The 19,496-nt window shown below is 35.8% G+C and overlaps 1 protein-coding gene across 10 annotated transcripts in view; it reads right to left on the bottom strand.

Moving 5' to 3' along the window:
* Positions 1–18: 18 nt before the first annotated feature.
* The window catches only part of LOC124304397 (septin-7-like), a 44,833-nt gene continuing 25,355 nt past the window's right edge, over positions 19–19,496 (bottom strand). For 6 of the 10 annotated variants that reach the window (XM_046762647.1, XM_046762617.1, XM_046762591.1 and 3 more), the window contains 9 exons: positions 16,138–16,519; positions 14,053–14,260; positions 13,670–13,922; positions 13,354–13,543; positions 13,073–13,238; positions 11,837–11,972; positions 11,471–11,634; positions 9,562–9,582; positions 6,948–8,889 (listed from right to left, as the gene is read on the bottom strand). In XM_046762647.1, coding sequence (XP_046618603.1) covers positions 8,730–8,889; positions 9,562–9,582; positions 11,471–11,634; positions 11,837–11,972; positions 13,073–13,238; positions 13,354–13,543; positions 13,670–13,922; positions 14,053–14,260; positions 16,138–16,519 — 1,680 coding nt within the window. In that variant the 3' untranslated portion in view covers positions 6,948–8,729. Of the gene's footprint in view, positions 566–4,320; positions 8,890–9,561; positions 9,583–11,470; positions 11,635–11,836; positions 11,973–12,530; positions 12,557–13,072; positions 13,239–13,353; positions 13,544–13,669; positions 13,923–14,052; positions 14,261–16,137; positions 16,520–16,752; positions 16,789–19,496 lie in introns of those variants that run through there. The other 4 variants (XM_046762636.1, XM_046762580.1, XM_046762569.1 and 1 more) reach the window with 4 other exon arrangements.

Genomic DNA, 19,496 nt, shown 5'->3' with positions numbered 1-19,496 from the left:
AATCAGAAGATTCTCTTCCTTGGTCCGGGATGTAGATAACTTATGTGCCGAGTAATGCGATCACTCACTTCAGTACCCAGCTTGTGTGCACCAGGTATTTAGAAACAATAAAAAAAAATATGATTGATTGAATTAATACTTCGGGTATTTTATAATGTACTAATCGTAAGTGTATTATCGTGGAATACTTTTATGTAACTCGGTGAAAATAGGTTAGCGTAGTTGATTGATATTCGTTCGGAATGCGGATAATGAATTACAATAAATCTGTGTTCAGTTTAGGATGTGCGAATCGCGCGAACCTCCGTTGAACTATGCATAGAGGAAAAGTGCGACGAACTCGACCGGCGTAGGTATGTACACTTATAATTTATCGAGAACGTTTAGCGGTAATCGAGGAGGTAGATTTAGGTTAGAAGTGAAATTCGAGAGTGAAAATTACGGTCAGGCACCAAGAAATTTACGTTAGTCGATTGACGCTTAGCGAATAGCGGGTAATGGGGAGAACGACGGTCAGGTGTATCGGCCCCACGACAATCTCGGCCTCCGTCCGTCGACGCTATTCCTTCTCAACTAAGTCCAACGAAAGTTGAACAGCTCGTTCTAATACCCTCGCCGTCTCGGCGGAACGCCGCGCCACCGAGTCCCGCGATGTTCGGCACAGTTCGGCTCGTAATAACGTTACCTAAAGGCATATTGTAAGTTTGTGACCACGGCCTGCGATCGAGCCACTTGGCACTTGGCACGCACTTGTCACAACAATTAGGACCCATCCCGGGATTTTACCGCCCACGCGGAGTCGAACCGCAAGCCGATCCTTCAATTTCCACGGGATTGAAGTTAGTAACGTAACATTATCGTAACGAAACACTGGGAAAAATATCAAAATTTTCTTCATTTTACAATAACTTTGAAGGAACGAAGATTTCAAAACATGAGTATGTTTTGTTTTGTAACGGTTTACCGGATTTCAAACAGTTCCAAAATTACGAAATAACGGTTTTATCCCGGAACGAATCGTTACGCTAAACGTTACTAACTTCAGCATGATCAATCTCCGCGTGGCATCACGAAACCCTCGTCGATGCGTCGCTCGCCGTTTGTACATATGTATTATTACAGGCGAACCCAAGGACGGTTCACGCGGTACAAAATGTTGCGCAGTAGTACGAGTGTGTTGCAGTGGTAGAGGAATGTGCTTTTACCCGTAGGAATAATTCCACCCATTTTCGCTGAAGAGAAACCATCGATTTAAATATATATTATATATGTGTACATTGTACCTACAAACACGCAATGCGTGTTATACTCAACCGTTGTACTTTGTACCCAACAGCAAATCGCAAAAAAAAGACGAATTTCTTTTACGAGTATCGGAAAATACCCATTGTCAGACAGATTCACTTCTCGAACTTTCAATGTTTTTGAAAAGAATATATCTCGACCTATTTTAGAGAGTACATTCAGCAAGTACCTTTATTTTTATTTTTTTAACTTCGATTACTTTTGAATGCATCACGTACCACTTTCAACACTCATTGAATTATATACATTATACACATTACCTAATTATCGTATAATTGTCGATAATCGTCCGACCGGTCAATTCTCTTGTATTTTATAAATTACTTACCATCTTAGTTTCCGGAAGGTCAAGTTATGTTCAAGTTAATGGACTTGCATATTTTATCATAAGTTTTTACATACCTATAATCATGTTTAGTACTGTGTAACACTAGTTACGATGTCGAGAGACAGGGAAAATTCTCAGCTTTAAAGCTCTAATACTGAAACAATACTTGTTTTTCAGAGTTCTGATGCTTACGAAATTTAAAAAACTCCTACATAACGTTAATGTACATACGGTATATTTGTAGCGCGGCTTTAGTCCTCACCGTTCCGTTTTCAACCCATTTTAAGGCCAACGATTTAGGTCAAACTTATGAATATCGTATACACGTCGGTCGCTTACTGGACCGGTTTACGTTTTGGGCCCATGCCCCGATACATGGGGGTAAAGCTATCGATAGTACTGCCGAGCAACGTTAAAAAATAAATTACCACTTGTTGAATGAAGAACGGTCAATTTCCCATATCTATAATTCCTATAAATTTCACTCGAGAATATTGGCCGTCAAAATATTCACGGGCACCATTTACGCCTTCCTCGTAACTGGATTACGCCTATCTGCTTACGTTTTAGATTACCGCCCAGAAACGATACACACAAACTGTTGAACATTTTGTGTGAGTTGTTTTTAACATACCTTTTTCAGATCAATAGTTCAACCGTCAATGTATTCGACCCTCACCTTTTGTAAACCACTGCTTGTCAAGTTCAAAAGAATTTGAGCATGAACTCAATTTCTCTTAAAGCTATTCGAACACGGCCTGTGAATTTAGAAAATCTCTAAAAGATTTCAGGCCTTAGTTAAATACCGGGCACAATGATTCCTCATACGTCATAATATTTGTAACTTGTCTACTATCGATTTCTTCACTTACGATTAGTTGGACGAAGAATAGTTATTACAGGCTGTTCCATTTTAATCGAATCAGTCAAATATCTGAAATAATATACGTTTTGCTAACAAAAGTTTGAGAGAAAAGTTTAATCATTTTGACGAGTTCGAAAGTTGGCACTGTAAAATTCATCGTATTTGGCGACATTTTCGAAAATTTGAAGAAACCTGCTTTCAAATAGACACCGACTGTGTTTTTCTGACGGTGAGACGAAAGTGTGGCCGATGTAAAGACCATTCTTAATACGTTTTTTTTTCGTGTCTGGCGTACGTAATTTCATTTCATAATCCGATAGGTTCCGAAACCGAGTGATAAGTGAAGTGAAAAATCTAGTGCTTCAAACGAATAATTGCGATGATGCAACTTCGAGTAATACGACAATCATTTACTGTCGTTAGAATAACGTGTTATACACGTCTTTCCGCGTGTACGCTCCGTGACATAGTCAATATTTTCGAACACGGAAATGTTTTTAACAAATGATAAAAGTTTCACTTTGTAAGGTCTCATTGTCGTCACGTACTTTGCTGGAAGCACAACACTTTTGATAAATGCAATCTCCCCAGTCCGTTTCGAAATATATCCGATAATGAATCGAACGAAAAGCAATTTTTCCAGTTTCCAATTAAATATGAGACATGAAAAAAGACGTGTTTGGAATCATCCTTATATCCACCACAACTTTTCTCTCTATCAAAAAAAAAATATATCAGTTTCTATTTTAAGAACGGACAGCTGCTTCGAGTTTCCGGAATTGACGCTATCTACGATAAATTCGACAATGCGAATTTTGTCTCGTTGGAAATCATAAAACCTTCGTCAGAAACATTTAAAATTGTAAAACGCTTACTTTCCAAGATTCTTAACAAGTTCGATCATAATTGGACACCCTGTATAGTAATCGAATGTACATACATATGTATTACACGTACATACGTTGTTACAACTTGATTTCGGACATACAGTGGAACATAAATTATTTTATCCACGACTGAAATATCATCACAATTTTCGCCCCGAAAACGCTTCGAGCCTTTTACCTTACAAATTAGAATAGCGTTTTTTGCGGATCTTTGACATTAAATGCTATTTTCATTCTAACATTTAAATGACAGATCCCTTTGCACATCGTCGTCCACCCCTCCCGCAAATGGGCGTGGATTATAATCTCATTGACGACGCTCCGTCGCCGTTATTTAAATTGCCGAATTCCTTGTTCCAAGTGTTAAGTGGTATTAGTTAGTGATATCATTGTAAGTATACGAGTACGTATGTAGTGACACATATGGTGAAATCGAATCGTTATTCTGGAAATATGACGCTTTCTGTGCAGGATATTTTTCAATAATATGAAAATAATATTTAACGTGCAATGCGGCAGTATAAATTTCGCCGTTCTAAGCGTTTGCTGATGGAATCTTTCCTAGGTAATCGTCCGTCGCGAGTCGTTCATATGACAAACTTCACGACCTTTCGTACAACCTTTTCCGTATAATAGGTAGGCCTTTGAATTGGCTGCTACTGCGCGTGCATACATATGTATACATGATACATATGGATATGTTTAAACGCTCGGTAGCTCTGTAAAATGAATAATGACATAAAGAGAAAATAAAATTGACGTAAAGTTATTCACTTTTATTCACTTACGTAATGTCTGTAATGCATAATAATTCGCAAGTTATGTATCAGGTTCCGAATCTAAAAATTAGAACTCATGAGTGTGTGATTGGTAAACGGAGGGTTTTTTCTTTTTTTTTTTTTTTTACATAATTGAAAATAAAATATAATAAAAAAATCATTTGATTGTCTTTTTTATACATAATTTACTTGATACATAATTATAATTACTATAGTATAATTACGGATTCAATCATTATTCAATTTGTCTAAAAGTAGCGTCGGCAGCGTTGTTCCTTTCATCTATGGCACGGCAAAATATAATTACCATTCTCGATTTGTAATCAATATAGTTACACAATTCGTAACAATATTTTTCATTTAACGCCGTATTCTATCGAGCATAAGCCTGGCTGATAAAATAGACATACGCATCGGCAGCTAGTCCTTTTTTTTCTCTGTAAATTATTCCACAGCTAAATACTAAGTAATGTCAATTCTTTACGACTACGACTGTAAATTAAAAATTCTGCGATTGTGGTCGTGTTTGAATATGTACGAATAACTGATAATTTCTTAAATATTAAAAATAAATTGCATTATGCAAGTTTCATGAACTTTATGAAGTTTTCATTTTTCTCTCGCAATAATCTTCGGTACGTATGCAAATATATATATAAATCGTTTGTAAATACTCTGATGAATTGTAAAAATAAATACAAATGCTAATCATACTTTCCTCTGTAAGCGAAAAAATTCATAAAAGATACACGTTTGAATTCAATTTTAAACGGATTTCTGCTCGAATATTAAGATTGCGGTCCAGTACATACATTACTCGCAATAGCAGAGCAAAAACTTCATCAGAGTTACAATATTCAATTCTGAAACTTGGATAAATCCGTTTTCATACAAAAAATATTTTTATTAACGTATGATTAATCAGAGAGTAAAATTCGTCGAAAACAGCTTATCCAGTTTTGTACAAAATCTTTGACCATCGGTCACAATGATTTAATTAAATTAAACAAATTTTTAGTTTGTACGTCAACATCTCGCCGCGAGATGTTTTTCTTCCCAATCCCCTTAATCTCCTTAAAAATTTCCGGTGACAATGTGATGGATTGAAACAAATGAATCACTTAACAAATTGTACGAAATTGTTATATGGTTCTTGAAGTTGCGACTTGCAGTGAATTCTTTTCAAATACTTTATTATCATGGAGTTAGAATATTTTGTTTTCACTCTCTACTTAAAACATGGCATCGAGTCGATGGAAATAGCAATTGCTAGAAAATGCGTACAAAATAGGAATGTAGCGTGGGGCTTTTTTTATCAAATAAATTATGAATTTCACTGAGGAATTTCATGACTTGCTTAACAAACGCGAAAAACCGCTCGCTTGCGTTACAAAATTTTTCAATTTCATCTTGGCACAAAAGTAGCTTAATTATTTTTAACTAGGTACACTTGACGTTTCAAACAGTGTGTAAGGCTTGAATGAATTATTTATAATTCGTTATACATACATAAAAATTTACTGCCCTGTTACGAAGCAAATTTAATAAAAAAAAAAAGGGATTGAAAATCATATTTTGATACAATTACTGGGAAATGTAATATGGAAAAAAAAAATTATCAACAAAGATTGACTTATGCGTGAATTACATTTCGATAACGGGACAGTAAATTATTATAATATATGGAATGAACACACTGTCTGAAAACGTGAAATCTATTACACTAATTTTACTACATAGGTATTTCCAACTTGTCTGACTCTCTTTGATATATTTTACGCTTACACGATTAAAATTCATCATTTATACATAAATATATATGGCCACTATTTTGGCTACAAAGATATAAATCAAATTATACAATTTCTATTTTACTTCAGTTTTCATTTGAACAATATAGTCAACTCGCGAAAATACGTATTTCCAATCGAGTCAAATGGTTAATCTTTGCGCCAGTAAACATGATACATAAATTTATTCAATTTATATGTAGAATTGTAGTTTTTACAAATACTGAATTATTGGCAATCATCAGCTCAGCAGCTACAGACAAGATTGATTTTATGTAACAAAAAATTGAATCTTGATAACCAATTCAAAGTTACAAATTTTGTTTGTTGGACAATGATTAGATGATTACAACATTTAGATACTGAAGTCAAGGTTATGACGAAACAACGTTCGCTTCTAGGTAGAATAATCAATTTTCAAGTTATTTATGCATCTTCGTATCACTCAATAAACCCACCTTGCAATAATGAAAACCATATCTCATGTATTTTATAGTAAAATAGTTAGCGTGCAGCAATACTGACAATGAACATTCATTCGTCTTCTGCTATCAGAAGTTGACGAGACATTTCTGGTTCGCCGATAAGTTTTGTATAACTTGTGTTAAATGTTGGACGTACTTAAGAAGTGATGACTCATTATACTGTTACATTCCTGTACCTCAAAGTTACAAAATTCCAAACTCCACATTCGTGATTCCATTTATAGAAAAGAGGGAGGATCTTTTCAGCACAATAGTGTTTCGAATATGTAATAACTGGAACAGTTGTGAATTATAAAAGTTGAGTTTTGTCAAAATTTTTCAAACTAAAAAATCATAAGCGACATAGAATTCTGTTTTTTTTTCTTCGAGTATAAAGGGATCAGGAAATGTCCAAAGTTCACAAACTCGGGAGATTGTATCTAAAAGGTACTGGTACATTCACTATTCTTTTAAGCATACAGTTCTATGTCTGAGATGGTACGATTAGAAGAGGCCTTTCTTCTTATTCTTTTTGTCCTTGCCGTCGACGGCCCTGAAAGGAAAGAACATGTAAAACGCACCCCATTAATAAATATCAAGTTACGTTTGCAGTTTGAATTCGAGTCTGCAGTGGTTAGTATCCCTGATTATGTTACCAGAAACTGATTTCACCAGCGATTTGTTAATATTGTTCCAGGAAACTGCAACCGAAATTAAATTCCCGTGTACCCGAATAAGCTCTCTGCCTCTTCTCAATATTGAGTCTTGACGGTGTATTTGCTTGAACTTGAAAATGTAAGCTTTTCAAAGAAATATTTTTTCAACAGTAGCGACAACGTCGATATACAATACATAATAATATCCAACCATGCAAACTGGTGCCAGACACTCTCGCATGCCGCGAAAGGCACTTTTGCATTTTGCACACTGAACGACCACTAAGCCACATTGCGCATGCTGCCTGAAAAACAAATGAGCACGAATACAGAATGATAAAATTTATCCCACCGATTTTGTATTCCATAGAAAAACTTATTTTCAATGAATTGCATTTGTTGGCGAATCGTATTTGAAAAATGTCAGTGATTGAAAATGTAATCGTCATGGCAGTATGCGGTAGCGATTTGCCCGATAAGCTGAATAAAAAAGGAACAGATCTAATGTGGCAAAAGTAAAAAACAAGTTTTAATAATTACGTATAGCGTATACAAAAAAGTAACAGTCTATTTCGATTCATACAGTAATCAATTGCCGTAAGCAATAGGAAAAATGATTGGTTAGTAAAATGATGTAACGAAGCATTATGTTTGCTGGTGAACAAGGCTTTAATGATAAAATTAACAATATATATTTAATTATTAGGAGTAAGTCATTAGTAAATGTTAAGAAATAAGCCCCTGTCAAGCTGTCTCAACTACTTTAGATTTTAAAGGAAATCAGCACGGGTGTTATAATATCTCCACAATAATTGAACAAGGTACTTCTATTTTCGACGGGTTGGCAAATTTATGAAAACATTATGCAGTAGACAGCTTGTGCAGTTCACAATAAAAATATGTAGCGTTACAAGTCATTGCCATTAGATGAATAATCTTTGTTTAAACTATTTATGGTATAACAATATCGGTATATTAAATGGAACAAAAAAATAAAAATAATAATGAAAATTCCAGAGTAATGCCGCTGCAATAGGCTTTGTCTGGTTAATTATTTTATCACAATTATATATCATTGGTTTGGTTCAAAATATCAACATATAAAGGACTGTTGACATTAGCTGATTTCGATTCTGAATTCAATATCATGTAAATTGTTTTTTATTTAATCGTAAGATATTTATCGAGATTCTCATAATTCTAACTCCACTTTTTTGTCAGTCAACTTTTTTCTAAATTTCTCTTCGACAAATCTATTACTTTCCGGATATATCAACACATATGTATTGCTACAGAGAATTGTTTTCATAAAGAAGGAAGAAAATATTTCTAACATTTAATAACATCTCTGTATGTGGGAGTCTATTGACTTAAATATTTGCCAACACCGATTTTGACGGGCCCATTATACTTTTGGTTGTTCCGCTTCAAGTCAACACCCGGATTATAATTTCAAATATTTAATTTAGCAACATCAGAGCTAATTTTCGATCTGCTCGGCGTTAATTTTTCATTATATTCTATTATGTAAGGCAATTTGTGTCTGGACCTGACATTAAAGCAATAACGAAATTATCAGAGCTGATAAACTGTCACTGTCTCCCATCTACAGAATAGTATAAAGAACCCTGGAGCTTAGAAAATGACTTGGCTGATCAGGGATGTTCGGGATGCTGTATGACAAGGTGATTCTGTGTAGGGCTCTCTTGAGGTGATTTGAAACTGGTGTGACGGCGTAGAAGACTTCCTATTCCTCGGGAGCCTCGCAATGTACCCCCTCCGCCTCCAGACCCTTCCGAAGATACAGATCCCGTCCTAAATCAGGGACACCCCGACATCGTATACACACAAGCACAAGCAAGGCACGCGCGTTTCTAGATTCAACTTTACCGTTAATACCAGAGTAATCATCTCGTATCACCATTCTAGCTAATTGTACCGTCGTATTTAACACCCGCTAGTCCCACATCCTCTGGGAATAAAGCGGATAGCAAAAGATAAGAGACACCACTAATGAAATTATAGCCCATACGTATTGTTACAAACACTTGAAGTTCATCAAATAAAGTCGTATCAGATTGTCATGCCAGTATCAATTCGTTTAAACAACTACTCTGGCATTAATAGTCCCGGTTACTTAAAAAAATAATGATTTTCACCCAAATACTGGACAATATTTTCTTCACAATTTCAGGCTCTCCTATTTGCGAGGTGATGCGAAAATACCGATGCTTATGTTGTAGAAAAACTGATTTATATGAATAATCATTCGACCCTAAATCTATTCTGGGTAATGCGTCCGATAGCGAATTATATCGATGCTTAACAACGCTTATTACTATCGCTTACTCTTACATCGCCATTGAATATTTGCCGGTATTAGCAGGTTATATTTTTCAAAAATTCAATATCGTACTTCCCCAGTTTCAGATATTCAATTTCATTCATACTCTACAACAACTTAACCAACATTTGTATATAACTTGCCTTTTGAGGAACCAAAAATAACTGCAGCATGCATTTAGAAAAATATTTCAAGTAGTGAATAGTGTTAAATGAAAAGAAAGATATTTATTTGATATTCGATTTTTTGCAATCTCAAAAACTGAAAATCTACAGATACTAATCAGTAATATTCTCTACGTAATACACTGAAAGTTTTATTCGCCTATGAAGTAGCCCACGTGAAAATATAAACAATTGTATAAAAAACATTATGAAGCATTACTTAAAAAAATTAAAGACTAGCTCATTTTTATAATTTTGCAAACAGTGGTACATATTTGCATGATATAATTCTAGTAAAAGTTAGCGATCTCAGTTCTTGATACTCTATGGCGTACCTTTACAAATGCCGTCGATTCTTATGCAGTACGATTAGTGAAATATGAGTTTTTATATTTGTAATAATCGCGGGATTAAGCGAAGGTGCATACACATCTAAGCAATACGTACAATAGTAAGAATTGAAATGTGTGAAATTTAGTAGAGTTACCAAGCGCTGAACGGCATTTCTTACGAACTTTACAAGGTTCTCTAACATTAATCCTTGGGAAATTCTCAGAAAAACTGCCGATTGAGATTAGGATTGGTTTAGATCGCTGAAGGCAAATAGAGTGTTACTAAATATTTACTCAAGTTTCAGTTTGTTAGGATCTTTGTTAAGTTTTTTTCAAATTCAACGATCAAAGTGTATTGCTAATTAAGGTCATGTAGTACTCTTACCTTTACTGACTACGCATACTCACCCTTTTTCTGCCTGCATTAAATACACAAAGGAACGAAAGGAGTACGAATTTTGACGATGCATCGCTGTTTCGTACAGGAATTCAGAAAAGTTACTCATATCCCGAGAATTGTCAAAAAAATGTGTGGTTTTTTGATACGTGTCATTATTCCCACATTTCCCGCATTTCAGGGGCTAAAAAGTGCATAGCTGAGATACTTTGTTTATTTAATACAGGAAGAAAAAAGGCAAGTTTACGCGGTCGGTAAAGGTAGGAGTACTACATGGCCTGAATAATATATTCTACTCTGGGATGTTTTCTTGTATTGTTTTTCTCTTTCTAACGAAATTCTGCAGAAGATATTTGATAGAGTTTCATTTACTGCGGGACTTCAATGAGTGGATAAAAAAAACTCGATACGAATACGCAAAATTAATGAAGACACATCAGCTTGCCGGTTACTGGTGCTAATACTAATTCCATGTATTAACCCTTTAAGTAATCATCACGAACTAAATTCATTATAAGAATTGTTCGTTACATTGGGGCTTTGTTGGACAATAACGAACGTTGTTAGAACATAAATATGAATAAGTGATGTAGAGCAGTATGAGAAAACACGTTAATTATCACTCATTAGCAATTTCCTGCAAATAACTACTATATATCGACTTTGCGCATAACTCTATCTAGCTTCAACTAAAATGATATGTTTTAATGAAAGCTTGTAACATTTTTCATAAATACAGGTTCAAGCAATTACATATAACGAAAGAAACACAGAGGTGAAAAGAATATAGTTCAAAAGTTACATTTAATAACGATACTTTCCGTAACAGATGTGATTGAAAAATCAAAAATCGAATTACAACTAAAGCACAAAGTCACATCGAATATTGTCCGATCCAACGTGAAAATATCATCATACAGTTTTCAGTCAAACCTTTTCGGGGTATGCTATTTTTTGAATTTTCGCTACATCCGCAATAATTTTCAAGTCAACATTCTATTGTTTTAGCCAAAGCGCTAGGCAGCAATTCGACGTTCTCACTTCATTTCTACGTCAAGCGTTACATCTTTACATGAATATACACATTTTCTTATCCGATATGAAAATTCAAAATGTACATAGGTTATAAACAATTACATATTATAGAAAAGGTACTTACTCTTTGGAGTTAGCCTCTAAACTGCGTCTGCGAAGCTCTTCGATGCTATGTCCAGTCTGTTGCTCCCAGCCTAATTTTTCGGACTCAAATGCTCGTCTTTTTTCTTCAAGTTCGCGCACTTGCTGCTCTAATGAACGCCGCATTTGCTCGTGCCGCCGCTGTAGCTAAATTTGTCAGAGGAAAAACAAAGTTTTTTCAAAGAATGTTATTCATCTATGAATTCATTTTCTTCAGTTATTTCAACAATTGAATAAAACAAGGCAGTTAAATTTCTGTCTTGATCAAATTGTCTCTGACCAATTAAAAGAAAGTTTTGAATAAATTGGAATTAAAGAGAAAGTAATAGAATGTCAAAATATAACTCACATCAGTCTCAGAATCCTTGAGCTTTTGTTTCTTTTCACGGACCTTCATCTCGAATACCTGTTCCATTTCAGTTTCCATTTTTTTCATCTTGTTGTCATGTTCTCGCTTTTCCTCTTCCATTTGAGCAAGAGGATTCCTATAAAACCGCAACATAATCTAAAATAAGCTTCTTAGTTCGCTACATGGATTCAATATTCGGAGAGATCCACGGTACAGTCGTCTATACGATAATTACCTACCCCTCAAAAATATGAAAATATCAAATGATGCATGAAAAAGTGATATTAATTTTAAAAGGTTCTCATGGTGTGGTATCGATATTATACGGAATATCCCTTAAACTTCTGAATAATATATAATATACATCATTTTTAGATATGTAAATAAATAATTAAAAAAAAAAAAATCGACAGAGGAAAATAAACATACTCGAAAACATGGACATCATTCAAAAGAGGTAAGGTGAAATTAATAATTACAGAGAACTGTGGTCGAGCTGAATACAAGCAAACAAGAACAATTGTTTCTCATTACCAATGAAAATTTGTGGGAAATTTTCTGGAATTAACATTATGGTATCATATCAGTATACTAGTACGTAATTAGGGTTGTAAAGATACTAAAACTTGTGCACACAAAACCATATTACATAATTTTGAGCCTTAGTTAAGGACTTACCACACCGTCATGAAACTGTTCATCACTCCTTGTGGGCACAAACTGACCAATAAGAAACCATCATTAAAATTTTGTCAATGAAATCGGATTAAAGAACAAAAAAATGTTTCAAACGAATTCACCTCCGATATTTTTAATCCAGAATCATTCGTTCAAACTACGGAATTACTTTCTACCATGTATATTTATAATTAGAGTTTGCATGCACAAGCTTTTTTCTTCACCTCTTAGGAATAAAACTAGACAGAACAGGTATCGTTGTTGTGAATTCCAAAAATAAAAACGATTTATCTACATATTCGTTATTCGGAACAGCTTTCGACGAATATACCCACAATTCATGTAGTTAAATGCATCAGTATGACATTCAATCATTTCCACAGCATCAACGGCATGTTTTAAAAAACGTTGATCACGATTCAAATGATGAAGGATTTTTTAGACGATTTTTGTAGTTACAGAAGACATGATTTTCCTCCAACATTTCCAGGAGTGTGGATATTTGTGACGACAGTTGAAGATTATTCTCAGATTTCTAATGAACAAAATAAGACTTACTTGTTTGAAATCCTCGTCGGTTTGCCATCAACACCAAGACCAGCCAGGGTTCGACATCTAAAGTTCTCATAGTGAACGTTATTTGTCACATCTTTGAGGTCCTGAAGATGCGTTCGAATCACCATATTTCGCAACGCTATGAAGTCACAGTGTTCAAGGTTTTCAACTGCAACAAATCGACAGAAGAGGATGTAATTTATTTAATCCACGAAACACAATACGCGCACAGTGAAGAGCTAAACGTATGTCTGAAAATGATATATGGATAGATAAGAAAGTACCTTCGGCAACACCCCACGGATACTTCCGTCCTCGAACCTTTTTACCGTCTTGTTCGACGACGGTATTTGCTCCAACAACAGCAAACGGTACCCTATCCCTTAATACTTTGTGTAATTTACTTTCTTCTTCCTCCTCATCTTCTGGGAATTCGTAGATTTTAATTTTGTGCTGAGCGATCTCGTTCAATATCTGGAAAATGAAACATCAGCTAATTGCTTTGCTTGTAGTTTATTTATTTATTTTTTTTAAAGAGAGTTACATCTGGGAATGAGCGAAAATGATCATAGCTGTGATAGAAAGTGATCACCAACTAACTTGTTTTTTAAAATGTGCGCATTCATCTGGTGTCATTGTATCTGCTTTGGCGATAACTGGAATAATGTTAACTTTGTCGTGTAAGCGTTGCATGAATTCTACATCCAGCGGTTTTAATCCATGACCGGATGGAGCCACAAAGTAGAGACAGCAGTGAACTCGACTATCTGCAATCTGTTTTCTTGTCACGCGAGATTCCGCGTTTAAAAACTCTTCATACTTGGACTCAATGTATTCAATGACAGGTACCCAGCTAAAACAAAAAATTTATAGATAAATGTTGTGTACTTGTTAGGATTTCTTTTATGTTCTCCTTAAAATTGGATAACCACACAGAATACAAGAAGGGGCCGAATTCAAACTGACTCCAAATTCATACTAACCAATTACTATTGTCAACGGCATCACCAAATCCTGGTGTATCCACTACGGTCAGGGTTAAGTTTACTCCATTTTCTTTGAGAAGAACTTTGCTGGTTTCAACAGCGACAGTTTTCTTCACTCGAAGACTCGGACCAGGGTACTCAGTGCTGTATATATCAGCCAAGAACATGGAGTTTATGAGAGTCGATTTCCCAAGACCAGATTCACCTGTACACAAACAAATTGAAAATAATTATTGCACTACTCGTTTTCAATACAGCAGGACGTCTGCATCGTTATTAAACGAAATATGAATACTTGAAAAAACCAAGCACGTAGATATGTCCTCAAGAAATGCAATTCTCACGACATGCTCTCAAGTTTTTAGCTTATTTGACCTTGAACGACAAACAGCAGCCGTGCATTGGATACCAGAGCAACTGCTTCAATTATTCTATTTATGGTGGAATGACTACTCGGTGCGTCTTATACCTAAATATAACAGCGCTGAGCTGCATCTTATAATTACACTCGGACATTAATTTTCTTAATAACTCCTGTCTCATGCGGTAGTTGAAAAATACAGAGGAATAATTGAGAGTATACTTATATGACAAAACACTGGTCAAACAACCAACAATGTAAATGAATCATTTTCGTCGATTTTTGTATTATAACTGAGACCTTGAATGGTCACTTTGTATTGTTTGCCATAACTGCATTAACAGTCTGAAATTTCATCTTCGATTATAATGATAACATCTTTTACGATATGAGCTCCAAATTCTGCAGGACAGAAATTCGGAAAATATTGTTATACAACCAAACAATTGAGAGCCACTGATATATCAGAGTGGACTTGGAGATCCAGCTGGCAAGAGAGACGCACATGTTCAGCAGATGAAAGAACTTATGAGTGAATATCCTCGTACAGCACATACTATTATAATGTTCACGTGACAAATAAAATTCCACATACCGCGTGCGCGCCTGTCTTTTATCCCTTTTCCCTATTTGCTTCGAACATCATACCTGTCTAGACAAAATTTCACCACCAATGACCAGAGTTGTTGCAAACTTTCACATTTCAGCATATCTCGAACGAGCATTTTCAGTTTGTCATATAAGAGAAACTGTTTCGAAACCTATTGTATACAATCTCAATTATACAAGCGCTGTTCATTAGCAAGGTATGTTAGGAATGTTCAGTCTATAGTAGCAATACAATCTACATCAAACATAACTTGAAAGCCCGCTTCAATTCCTGGAGAAAACTATGGAAAATTGATCAGTTCCAATCATAGCACAAGCTAACGGTGTTGATTTCGAAAATGCATTAAGGGCGGACGGGACAGCTGGAACGGTTTAAAATCATACCGATTTTTAGGATTTTTTTTTTCTTTTAAGAAAATGAAAATACTTTCCGCAATTTGAGTTTCAAGGCTGTATTATTTATAGTTTCAAGAACATTTCATAATTTTTTCATTGACATTAATAACAAAATGCGGCATGGCGCATATAAGTAGCAAACGACCAGTTATCAATCCGGTGATGCAGATTCCTTGGTCAATACTTATCTGATCGACTTGAAATTTTGACACAATCTCTAAAACTTGTTTATCGATTCGAGTTTGTAACTACATTTTTGAATTTCGATCTCATAATTTTTGTATGAAAAATTTTTTCAACTACTTTTTGGTTCATAATCGTATATATTTGAAAACCAATTTTTTTTTAACATCTAGGCTACAAACTCGAACCCAAAAAGGTGTTTTAAACTCTAAAAATGTTTTCTATCCATCACAAGTTGGACAGTGATGTAAGGAATGTTGCGTCACCGCAAAAGCCTTCGAGGTCGGAGTCGTTCGCTACTTATATGCGCCATGCCCCTATTTTGGAATTAATTTTAATGAAAAAATTCCAAAACGTTCTTGAAACTATAAATAATAAAGCCCTCAAATTGAAATTGCTCCAAGTGTTTTACTTTCTTAGAAAAAAAGAAAAAAAAAAATTAAATTAGGTATGATCTTAGACCGTCCAAGTTGTAACCCCGCCCCCAAACAGCAACCTTGGGATCGATCAACGGTGTGCCATTGAAATCTTACCGACAACCATAAGCGTGAAGTCGAATCCTTTCTTCACGGCTTTCCGGTATACTTGATTTGGAAGATTGGCGAATCCTACGTAACCGTCGAGTTCCTTGGGTTTAGTCGTCGGCGCGGACCTCGAGTCCTTGCTGTCGGCCGACCTGTTGTTCGCTGACTCGCGTTTGTTGCTGTCCTCGGAGTCATTCTGGTTGAGAGTGACGCTGGTTTGCGGCAACCTTGCTTTCGTGGGTGCTGAAGGAGGCGCTACGCTTGGAGGTACACTCGACGTCAACGTCGTTCCGGTCGCCGCGGCGGTCGGAGGTTGAGGCGGCGGCACCGACGGAGAAGACGGGAGACTGCCGCTCTCAGCTTTGAAGAAGAGCTCGCGCTTCGTCTGGATCTGAAGCAGGAAAGGCGAGAATTAGCGATTGATGACAAAGGGCAGAACGCGATAATGGAAAAAGAGCCACGGGGACGTATAATTGATAAGTCGATTGGTATTATTTTCGTTTTTCAATACGCTGAATCATCTATGAACGAAGCTTGGCTTCCAGGAAGACATAAGTTTCAAAATTTCGATTTAACTGACAAATGAAAATTGAGTTTCAAGTTTGAAGCAAGTTATAGAGGTACCATAATTTCTCCGAAATCCATTGTTGCCAATTTTGTACAAAGCGTTATGGAGTCACTCCACTCTCAACAGCACCGCATCTATTGCAAGCATACTTCACAATCAATTCAATAAGTAATAATCTTAAACTTCACTAAAGCTTCGATACAAAAATGCCACCACACAATTATTGCGAGCATAAAACTGTAAATCGAATAGCCTGAACTAACCTAATTAACCTAATTACTAATAATTGAGTAACTGTTATTCTCCTAATTGGTACTGTTATCACGATGTAACTCGGCTCAAACGCATTTCAATTTAAAAGTAGAAAATATTCTTTTAGAGTTAGAACAATGGTACAAAAAACAAGAATCAAATCCGAAACGCGGTTAGGGTCAAACATTGTACGAGTTGGCAGCACGGAATGCTCCGTAAAAAAAAAACAATGGTTCTCTTCAAACCTTTCAAAGTGCGCAAACCGTTGACCTCGAATATTCTGTTTTTTATCTGCACTATTTCACCGCACAATAGCAGTTTCATTGGTTATAGATTTTTGAATACCAGAAGTAACGAGTAATCAGGATTTTCAGTATCGTGTACCTTAAATTTTTGCTCGCATGTTTCAAACGCTACAAAATCAACTGAATGTTCGTCTTCCCCTTATCCCCTAATCTTCCGAACCATCCTTGGCTTGCGGTAAATTCGAAATCTTTTACACCTTTTTTATTTTCTATTCATCACTAATGCTTTTCGCTACAATGATTCCTCCTAAAACTGAAATGCCTCGAATGCCCGTTGCCTCAGTCGTTAAAAAGCCTTTTCACGAGCAGCCGCGTCTTTCTACTCCTTCTTAATAACGTCATTGTTCACTTTCAACCTTCGAACTGTCTCCACTGATATGCCAAATTCTCAATCAATGAAGAACCATAAGCCACAATTTTTTCTTCAAGACAATTGCCAATACGTCGTTTCCATTCTCTTTTTACGGCCACGATTTTCTTTCAAAAACCACAGATACGCCTTCGGTTTCTATCTGTTTTTAATTTTTCTTCTAATTCTCCTAAATTTACACACTGAATATTAAACATCTTTCAATTTAACCTTTCAAGTTACGGTGACGAGAGTATTGTGATAGATAAATAGAAAAGCGAAGCAAACAAAGAAGGCCGGAAAACTTCCTTCTCTCTCTCTCTCTCTCTCAAAGTGAGGTACCACAAAATGAGGAGTTCCACTTCGCTGTGTATGAACATCGTAATTCCAACGTCGAAGAACCGGTCCATCGGCGTCTGTACGTGTATAAATCGAGGGTCGCAGTTAAAGGGAGAGTCACTCGAATCGCTGTCCGCCCTCAACGCGCACATATCCATATTATGTATATAAGAAAAGATTCGTAGACGGTGGTCTCGCAATCAGTCCAGAGTATATATACCGGGTATATAACTTTGCGAGAAGACCCGTCCTCGCCTCGATTAAACCGAACATCGTATCCACTACATGAATTTGCGAAAAGTTTGTACACTCATCTCGGTGCTAGATTTCCTCACTTTCTAAACTAAGATCAGTGTGTCAGTTATTGCCACGTTTAGACCCAATTATCGAATATTTTTTTTCCAAAATTATAAATTATCGTCAGAAATTGCAAATTTCTCAATTACTAAAACCAATTGCTAGAGATTTAGACAGTGCAAATTTATATGTTGGTAATTTTGGAATTAAGGATCAAACAGATAGAACCAAAGAACGTCAATGATGGGTAGAGGGTCAATAACTGGGACACTCATTTTATGGCAACTTGTGTGCCTTTGCAAAAAATCACCCGGTATACCGGCAGAACTGCATCCAAAAGTAGTCAGTCAACTGCTGCTGCAGCTATTATGGCTCCGGTTGGGAACATACTATACCACGTGGTTATGTGACTCTGTATACATATGTATAGAGTATATATTCTCGTTCGTGTCACACCGCTCTTATTTCTTACTCTGTAGCGAATAATTCTACGACACCGGATTGCAGTACGTAGGTATACATTTACACATGTATATATGTACACACACACACCTATGTATGTACTACATTTTACAACGATATATTATATGCCCACCCACGTTATTTCATCGGACTTCTATATCCCAGAGTGTAAATTACGTCGTTGACAATACCTGTTAATAGGTATAATAAACATTTAGTTTAGTTATGAAGATGCAGGTACATATAACGTACGTCTACTAAATGAATAAGTACTTATAATAACTGGGAAAAGATGACTGATAATTTAAATATTTGACCGTTTAAAAGCTTTTAGATCACATGTTTTATATATATTCACATGTATTATATATATATATATATATATATATGTCGGCGTAGAGCCTCGGAAAGGTGGAGAGGATATAAGGCGTTCATTTGGGCGTTGACTATTCATATTAGCGTGACGATCCCGACACGTCTGGTTTGCTCTCTGGCTAACCCACAACTGTCGATTTCGTCCAAGCGTTGTTATAAACAAACCATTTGTCTGTTGCTAAGATTCTATCATTCAGCTATACTCTTAGCTTGCTAATTACGCTTGACGCTCATTTAGTTTAGTTTCATATTCAAAAGAAATATCCTTTTATTCACTCATACATTAACGTAATGGAATTATTTAAGAGATTTGTGATACTCCGACACGGCCATTCTGACCTATCACACATCCTCGTGTGATTCATCTACAAAAGAAAAACAAAAACAAAATATCAATAATTATTCGCCTCGGCCACCCTGG

This window comes from Neodiprion virginianus, chromosome 1 (genome assembly GCF_021901495.1).
Source record: "Neodiprion virginianus isolate iyNeoVirg1 chromosome 1, iyNeoVirg1.1, whole genome shotgun sequence".
In the NCBI taxonomy this organism is placed as follows: Eukaryota; Metazoa; Arthropoda; class Insecta; order Hymenoptera; family Diprionidae; genus Neodiprion; species Neodiprion virginianus.
This window is presented reverse-complemented; position numbering and strand designations above follow the sequence as displayed.